General features: G+C 50.0%; 1 protein-coding gene across 3 annotated transcripts in view; it reads right to left on the reverse strand.

Annotated features, from left to right (window-relative positions):
* The window catches only part of PDCD7 (programmed cell death 7), a 35,989-nt gene extending 28,952 nt beyond the window's left edge, over nt 1–7,037 (reverse strand). For 2 of the 3 annotated variants that reach the window (XR_004260664.1, XM_032250975.1), the window contains exons 1-2: nt 6,099–7,037; nt 2,129–2,267 (exon numbers count right to left, since the gene is read on the reverse strand). Coding sequence is in view for 2 of the 3 variants with exons in the window: in XM_032250975.1 (XP_032106866.1) it covers nt 2,129–2,267; nt 6,099–6,980 (1,021 nt within the window). In the remaining variant the exon portion in view is untranslated. The remainder of the gene's footprint in view (nt 1–2,128; nt 2,268–6,098) is intronic. The other variant, XM_032250976.1, reaches the window with a different exon arrangement.
* Between the last annotated feature and the right edge of the window lie 2,361 nt (nt 7,038–9,398).

Below are 9,398 nucleotides of genomic sequence, written 5' to 3' on the forward strand. Positions count from 1 at the left end.
GAGTTCCAGACCAGCTTGGGCAACATGGCAAAACCCCATCTACACAAAAAATTCAAAAATTAGCCAAGTGTGGTTGTATGCACTTGTAGTCCCCGCTACTCAGGAGGCTTAGGTGGGAGGATTGCTTGTGTCTGGGAGTATGAGGCTGCAGTGACCTATGATCGCACCACTGCACTTCAGCCTGGGGACATTGCAAGACCCTACCTTTAAAAAAAAAATGAAAAAAAAAAAGCTATCTTCACTTATTCAACAGATGAGGCTAGAACTGGGAAGTCATTTCATTTTTTTCCCTTTAGTTCCTGTACTCTGAGTTCCCTAAGTCATTTATTTATATGTACATGGGTCTATACACATACACTTTTATTCATTATCTCTCAATTCTCTGACTTTTCTCCTACACACTGACTCTCAGCTCACGCTTTCATACTATCTGTGCCCAATAGCCTTACCAGTCTCTATGCCCTTCTCTCTCTCTCCTGGATGCTCCAAAACTTTCTCTGCTCTACTAGCACTGATCTTTGCCATTATTTAATCTAAAAACTTTCAGTGGTTCCCCACAGCTTTAAGTGAGCACTCTAGCGTGGCCCATATGACCATGCTACATGGTCTTCTTTGCAACATGGTCCTGCTTAAACTATTCAGTCTCATCATTCAGCACTCACTTGGAGGTGCACACATCTTGAAGAGGGAGTTAGCTGCTCATTCTAAGTACACATGCAACCAGCTGCTACTTACCAAATCATTTTACAATTCAAGTCTGTTAATACTACAAAGTTTGTTTATTTCTATAGATCATGATTTTCCTAAAATTTCCTCCTCCTTATGAACCGAAGTGAGGAAGGTTAATATTGGGAAATGCTGGTGAATTCGCCTGGTAGAAGTTTACTGAGTACTTACCTCACGGAGAATATGAGGTGGAGGAATATTAAATAATAGCTCTCAGATTTTGCTTTCTAGTGAAAAAGTGAGAAGGGTAGACACAGCAGATGCTAACTTCCCTCTGATTTATAAGTGCCCTGAGATTACCACAATGGAGACATCTGTTTCTGAGGTCTGACTGTGAATTAGCCACTCTGAAGGCTGGTATGCAGAATCCAATCACTTAGCTAGCAGATGAGCCTGGCTGAATAGAAAATGGTCCTATTCCAACACAACTTTCTTAAGAGTCTAAAAGAATCCCTGTTCTTCCTCCTTTGTTTTACTTCTTAGTTAGAATGCTATATTTTAAACAACACAGGGGAAATCATTTGCTAGAGTGGCATTTGCTAATTTGTACACTCTCAAATATCTCTGGTGAATACCAAAAGCCTACAATCTACTAAATAAATCAGCATGTGGTCCAAAGCAGGTGCAAGTGAGAAGCAACAGGAGGTTACCTCAGCCCAGATCAGGGAAGGATGAAAGATGTTGCATATGTATTTGGTTTTAAATACTGAGATCCTAAAATGGTGAAGATGGGACTGAGGGCCCTCCAGATCAATAGAATAACAACAGCTAAGATCCAGACAGGCAAATGGAAAACACAACTGGGTAACTTCTAGAAAGCCAGCATGGATGGAACAAATCTCTGTGGAGAAGCTTGAACTGTCTAGCTACGGTGTCTGGTGCTTCCTCCAGAAGCAAGAAGAGACTGGGGACATGCAGGGAAGATGGGGAAATCCACACAGTCTGCAATCCCTGCCCTGTCCTACCATTCATACCTCCTCAAATAGAAATAATTCAGGTTTGAAATATACCTGAAAAAGCATGCCAAGTTTTCAACACTTTCTGGAGCACCAAGTAAGGGTGAAAAGCTTTCACCTTGGCACAAGGCAAAGTTGACTAGCCAGACAAGCCCACTCAGAAGAGTGTGGTGAGAAATGCCTAGAGTAGAAATGATGAGTCAAGGTGAAGACAGTGCAAAGAGTTCCCACACTTGCCTCTCTTTTCAGTCTGGGCTACCAAAGGCTAAACATCTTCTGAGGCTTCCTGCTTCAGAAATTCTGACCTACTGCTGACAACCCCAGTTACCCTACAAGGTGAAAATCATGAAGTTTCAAGTATTTTTCCCTCAATAATATTTGGGGTGGGGGGCACTAGAGTAAAGAAGGGGAAGGGAACAAGGGAAGAAATGAAAAGCCACAGTTACCTTTCCTTGCTGCAGCCTCTTTCCTCAGTTTCCTCAACTTCTCCAAAGCCCGAAGAATGTCCACCATTCTTTTAGTATCTGCTTGTTTTTTCCTCACTTCAGATAGTACGCCATCAGCGGCTGCTTTGAGTTCCTGCTCCTGGAGGAGAAACAAAGCCCATGAGACCTTGTAATAGGAACAAACTTACAGCAGAGAATAGCTCCCCAGTGGTTAGATTTCAAAGGATCAGACAGTCTCCAGGTTAAGAGAGACTCTATCGAATCTACATCCCAAGTTCCTAGGCCTTACACAACTCCCCTCTAGCTAAGAGGTTACGCCCCTCCACCGATGGTACAACCTTCATCTTAAAGGAGAACCTCTCCTCTCTGTACCTTCTACATAGCACTGGTTTTGTTTCTTCCTTAGTGTTTCTCAAAGTGTAGTGCAGGGAGCATATGTCCAACTTATCTTGTTAAGCTGAGACACTTGTTGGAAATGCAGACTCCTAGACCTGAAAATTCAGATTCCCAGGGAGGATAAAGAATGTGGTTGGAGGCCGGGCGCGGTGGCTCACGCCTGTAATCCCAGCACTTTGGGACGCCGAGGCGGGTGGATCACGAGGTCAAGAGATCAAGACCATCCTGGTCAACATGGTGAAACCCCGTCTCTACTAAAAATACAAAACATTAGCTGGGTATGGTGGCGCGTGCCTGTAATCCCAGCTACTCAGGAGGCTGAGGCAGGAGAATTGCCTGAACCCAGGAGGTGGAGGTTGTGGTGAGCCGAGGTCGCGCCACTGCACTCCACCCTGGGTAACAAGAGTGAAACTCCGTTCCCGCTCCCCCCCGCCAAAAAAAAAAAAAAAAAAAAAGAATGTGGTTGGAAAGGCTGAGATCTCTACAAAGGTCTCTTAATGACAACCTATGTTGGTGCTCCACTGCTCTAAAGTCCCAAGGATCTCTTCCACATGACAGCCTTTTAAATATCAAAGATGACTATCTTCCTCTTGACTTGGTTCACATATAGACTAAATAACCCCAGTTCCACAAACCACTCCTCATAAGACTCTGACTGCAATATCCTCACCATGGAAACTAGGCATGATGGCATGTGTCCCTAGCTATTCCTACTCAGGTTAAGGCAGGAGGATCACTTTGAGCCCAGGAGTTCAAAGCTGCAGTGACCTATGGCAAACCCACTGCACTCCAGCCTAGACAACGGAGTGAAGCTTTGTCTCTTTTTTTTTTTTTTTTTTTGGAGACAGGGTCTCATTCTGTTGCCCAGGCTGGAATGCAGTGGTGTGAATCACAGCCATCACCATGCCCAGTTAACGTTTGTTTTTTGTAGAGACGAGATTTCACCATGTTGCCCAGGCTGGTCTTGAACTCCTGGGCTCTGTAATCTGCCTGCCTCAGCCTCCCAAAATGCTGGGATTATAGACGTGAACCACTGAGCCCACCCCCAACCCTGTCTTTAAAAAAAAAAAAAAAAAAAAAATCCCACCATGGGTGGTAGAGAGAATCATCTTGCCTAAAGCACTCTCCCCCATCTGTCAAATAAGTGCCTGCAATTCTGCCATTACAGCCCACAGCAAGCTGTTCCACTTCCCCATTTAGATTACTGTCCCCCTGGAACTGCACCCATTACCTTCACCTGGTTGGCTTTTCAAGACTCAGCTTATGTGTCACTATATCATCTGGGAAGCATTCCCCTAGTGAATTAGATGTCCCTTCTTTGGGCTTTTATAGCACCTACAGCAGAAATCCTAATACAAACTACACTATACTGACATGATCTCTCACAGATATCTAAGCCAGAGGTCCCCAAACCATGGGCCATGGACGTTTGCCAGTCCATGGCCCGTTAGGAACCAGACCACAAAGCACAAGGTGAGTGGCAGGTGAGCAAGTGAAGCTTCATCTGTATTTACAGCCACTCCCCATTTGCTTGCATTACCACCTGAGCTCTACCTCCTGTCAGATCAGCAACAGCAGCATTAGATTCTCATAGGAGCACAAACCCTATTGTGAACTGTGCATGGGAAGGATCTAGGTTGGGGGCTCCTTACAGAATCTAAAGCCTAATGATCTGTGACTGTCTCCTATCACCCCCAGATGGAACTATTGCAGAAAAACAAGCTCAGGGCTCCCACTGATTCTACATTATGGTGAGTTGTCTAATTACTTCATTATGTATTACAACATAATAACAGAAATAATGAGGAGGATAGGGAACCCCATAGGCACTCAAAAGTAATGAAAATGCCTTAGACAGTGAGGTGCGGTGGCTCACACATGTAATCCCAGCACTTTGGGAGGCTGAGGCAGGTAGATCACCTGAGGTCAGGAGTTCAAGACCAGCCTGACCAACATGGAGAAAGCATGTCTCTACTAAATCTACAAAATTAGCCGGGCGTGACAGTGTATGCCTGAAATCCCACCTACTCAGGAGACTGAGGTAGGAGTATCACTTGAACTCGGGAGGTGGAGGTTGTGGTGAGCCAAGATTACGCCACTGCACTCCAGCCTTGGCAAAAAGAGCAAAATTTAATCCCCCCCAAAAAGAAAAAAAAAAGACAATGCCTTAGACAACTATCTGAATAATTTCCAGTTTTTCCGTGGACCTGCTTAAGGTGTCTGACATCAATATGCTTTAGAATCAGACAACTTGGGATCGAATATGGGAAAGTGCCACAAACTGGCTGTGTGATTGCCACACACAACTGTGTTGTGTAACTTGCCACAAACTGGCTGGCAAGTTCACTTCTCTATGCCTCAATTTCCTAACTAACCTGTAAAATTAGCATACTTCCTACTTCTCAAGGTTGTTATAAAGATTCAAGATCTGGTATATGTAACGACCTTAGCACAGCTCCTAGTATATATGTAGTAAATGCTCCAAAACACCATTGCTGAACCTGCGGATATACAGGTTTAAACTTGCAAACAAAGGAATTCTAGGGAAATCACTATTGCCCCATCACCTTAGAGTATATATTCCTTGAGGTAGGGTCCCCAAGTTCTCTATATTTTGTGTTCTTTTTTTTTTTTGAGACAGAGTCTTGCTCTGTCGCCAGGATGGAATGCAATGGGGTGATCTCGGCTCACTGCAACCTTCGCCTCCCTGGTTCAAGCGATTCTCCTGCCTCAGCCTCCTAAGTAGCTGGGACTACAGGCACCTGACACCTTGCACAGCTAATTTTTGTATTTTTAGTAGAGACAGGGTTTCACCATCTTGGTCAGACTGGTCTTTTGAATTCGTGATCCACAGGCCTCTGCCTCCCAAAGTGCTGGGATTACAGGCACTAGCCACTGTGCCCGGCCTATATTTTGTATTCTTTTTGAGAAAGAGTCTTACTCTGTCGCCCAGGCTGGAGTGCAGTGGCACGATCTCGACTCATTGCAACCTCCACCTCCCAGGTTCAAGTGATTCTCCTGCCTCAGCCTCCCACATAATTGGGATTACAGGCACGTGCCACCACACCCAGCTAGTTTTTTGTATTTTTAGTAGAGACGGGTTTCTCCATGTTGGACAGGCTGGTCTCCAACTCCTGACCTCGTGATTCGCCCACCTTGGACTCGCAAAGTGCTGGGACTACAAGCACAAGCCACAGCGCCCAGCTTCATTTTGTATTCTTAAGATCACCTAGGGCAGTACAAGACACAAGAACTAGACACTTGTCGTTTTTGAATGTTAGTAAGTGGACAACATTGGAGCAGGATACAGGAGACCTGTCATTCGTGCAAAGTCACTGTGTAATCCTGTATTTTGTGTTGACAGGACTTCACAGTGCACCTGGAACTTGTTTTGTGTACTATATATCATTAACACACAATTAACATGGTGGTATGAGGTGGGAAGGTTAGCTATCGCATCACTTTCAGCGTATGGACAGAGGTTTAGTCCTGGGAAGTGCAAGCTTTAAGCTTCTTACTGCTCCAGGTTCCAATCACCACCACTCCTACCCCCATGCGCGGCCGCTGCTCTCACCCGCTTCTTCTCCTCTACCTCCTGCACACACTTGACCCTCCAGCGGTCAATCTCCTGCTCGCGTTCCGCCGCTCGCGCGGCCTCTGCCTCCCGCTCGGCCTCGCGTTCCCGGGCCCTCTCGCGAAGCCGCAGCCGGCGGCGCCGGACCCTCTCCAGCCTCCTCCGCGCCTCGCCCACATAGGCGGCCTGGGTCAGCGGCTGTAGCTGGTCGGCCAGGGCCGCGCGCAGTGGCGCGGCCTGGGCATGCAGCAGGGTCCAGGCGGCGCCGTCGGCTTCGGCCTCGCGCAGGGCCTGGCCGAGGCCGCGCAGCCGCCGCACCAGGCGCAGAGCCCCGCGCAAACGCGCTCGCACTTCGCCGAGGCTGGGTCCGGCGTGCGTGCGCTGGGGAGCCGGACAGCCCGCCCGCCGCGGGGTCCCGAACACCGCCTCCAGCCACTGCCGGTCGCGCAGGCGCTGGAGGGCTGCATCCCCGAGCGCGTCGGCCGGCGGCGGCGTCTCAGGCCAGCGCGGGCTCCAGGGCGGCCCCGGGCCGGGAGGCGGCAGCCGCGGCCGCTCGCCGGCGTCTGTCCCCGGGAAGGGCCGGCACTGGGGCGGCGGCGGAGGCAGCGGCGGTGGTGGCACCGGGTAGAAGGCGCCAGCGCCGCCGCCGCCGCCGCCGCCGCCGCCGCGGGAGGCTTCCGCGGAGGCTCGGGGCTGCAGAGCCAGCGGAGGCTGAAGGAAGGGGGCGGAGGCCCCCGGAAAAGGGCCGGGCCGCTGGGGGAGAGGCGGCGGGAAAGCCGGGGAGGGCAGTGGCGGTGGCGGACAGCCGAAGGGAGCGGGAGGCGGCGGCTGCGGGGGCGGCGGGCCTGGGCGACCCTGGCCGAAAAACGGTGGCAGAGCCATGTTCGCGACGGAGACGCCTTGAGAAGTGACAGGAATCTGAGCGGCGTCTCAGGAGACTTCCGACGGAAGTGACGTCGCAGGCCGCGCGACGCCAGGAGACCTGCGCCTCCGGAAGGCTCGGCGCGCAGGCGGGCGTCTCAGGAGACTCTTCCGACGGAAGTGACGTCGCAGGCCGCGCGACGCCAGGAGACCTGCGCCTCCGGAAGGCTTGGCGCGTAGGCGGGCGTCTCAGGAGACTCTTCCGACGGAAGTGACGTCGCAGGCCGCGCGACGCCAGGAGACCTGCGCCTCCGGAAGGCTCGGCGCGTAGGCGGGCAGTCCTTCAGCTTTCAGGGCTTAGTTCATAAACGCTGTTCGTACTGAGCATCCAGGTGCGGAGCTACCCGCTGCGCATGCAATGGGACCGAGAGAGACAATCTCTTCATGGAACTACCTGTCCAGTATAACAGACGAACCAAGTAATCATGGCGATTATCTTCGAGAAGTTGGAGGTTATCCGAGAACTGCGGCTGCAGCTGAGATCTGGAAGACGGAGAGGGAAGCACAGTGCAGATGCGAACGTCTGCAGAGGCCCTAGTAGATAGGAGTGTGACCAACTACCCATTTTCTTAGAAAAATTGCTTTTACTTTTCTCTTTTACTCCCACCTCCAATTTAAAAGCTCTTTGGGAATGCAATTGCAGGGTGGAGGCTGTGGCTCACGCCTGTAATCCCAGCACTTTGGGAGGCCCAGGCAGTCGGGATCGCTTGAGAACTGGAGTTTAAAACCAGTGTGGACAACATGGTGACGCCCTGTCTCTACTAAAAATATAAAAAATTAGCTGGGCATGGTGGCATGGGCCTGTAGTCCCAGCTACTGGGGAGGCTGAGATGGGAGGATCACCTTAGACCTGGGAGGTAAATACTGCAGTGAGCCATGATAGCGCCACTGCACTCCAGCCTGGGCGACAGAGTGCACCTGTCTAAAAAAATTTAAAAAATAAAAAGGAATGCAATTAACCTTTACCTTCTCTCCACCAGACACTCTCTACACTGTAAGCTTATCTAATTATGTGTTTGCTTATTAGTTCCAAGGACGGAGACTTGAAACTACGCACCTCTGGAACTTTCCCATAACAGGAGATCCCCTGGGTCAACTGTCAAGTTACAACCTAACTCTGCCCGCTCCCTCCCACCACCCACCTCGGCCTTCACTCCCCGCCCCTTCCCCAGCCCCCTCGCAGCCTCCATGGAGCCAACCAGATCACTGATGGATACATGGGAGTAAGTCCCATAGCCACAGCACCTCCTCGGTCCCCCCCCACCTTGCATGCCATCCATGTCAACCAAGTCCCATCCCCCCACCTTTTTTTTGAAACAGTCTCTCTGTTACCCAGGCTGGAGTGCAGTGATGCGATCTCCACACACTGCAACTGCTGCCTCCCAGGTTCAAGTTATTCTCCATGCCTCAGCCTCCCTAGTAGCTGGGATTACAAGCCCGAGCCACCACGCCCAGCTGTTTATATTTTTAGCAGAGATGGGGGTTCACAATGTTGGCCAGGCTGGTCTCGAACTCCTGGCCTCAAGTGATCCACCTGCGTTGGCCCCCCAAAGTGCTGGGACTACAGGTGTGAGCCACTTCGCCTGGACCCAAGTCCCCTTTTAAGCCTTCGCTTTCTGCTGAGAAAGCTGAAGCAGTTTCCTTAAGGCAGGAGACTGTACTGCCTCTCCTCAGCTAAACTCTGGAATAAAGTCACTTGTGTGTGTGTGTGTGTGTGTGAGACAGAGTCTCACTCTGTCAGGTTGGAGTGCAGTGGCAGATCTCGGCTCACTGCAACCTCTCCCTCCTGGATGCATGCCACCACACCCAACTAATTTTTCTACTTTTAGGAGAGATGGGTTTCGCCATGTTGGCCAGGATGGTCTGGCTCTCTTGACCCTTGTGATCCGCCTGCCTTGGGCTCCCAAAGCGCTGGGATTACAGGCTTGAGCCACCACACCTGGCCAGTCACTTTCTTTTTACCACCAGCCTCAGCCTCCCAAAGTGCTGGGATTACAGGCATAAGCCACTGTGGCCCAGCCTATAATTTTTATTCTTTCAAGAATGTTATATAAATTGAATCATACAGTATATAACTTTTTGAGATTTGCTTTTGTCTCAGCATAATCCTCTAGAGTCATCCAGATTGTTGTATCAATAGTGTGTCTTACTGCTGAGTAGTATTCCATGATATAGATGTACCACGTTTTAACCATCTGCCTGGATTGTTTCCAGGTCAGTGCTATTATGAATAAAGCTGCTATGAACATTTGTATACAATGGTTTTTGTTTTGTTTTGAGACAGCCTCACTCTTTTGCCCAGGCTGGAGTGCAGTGGTGAAATCACAGCTTGCAACCTCTGCCTCATGGGTTCAGATGTTTCGTGCCTCAGCCTCCCGA

The sequence above is a fragment of the Sapajus apella genome, unplaced genomic scaffold, assembly GCF_009761245.1.
Source record: "Sapajus apella isolate SASKATOON/1434 unplaced genomic scaffold, GSC_monkey_1.0 scaffold74, whole genome shotgun sequence".
In the NCBI taxonomy this organism is placed as follows: domain Eukaryota; kingdom Metazoa; phylum Chordata; class Mammalia; order Primates; family Cebidae; genus Sapajus; species Sapajus apella.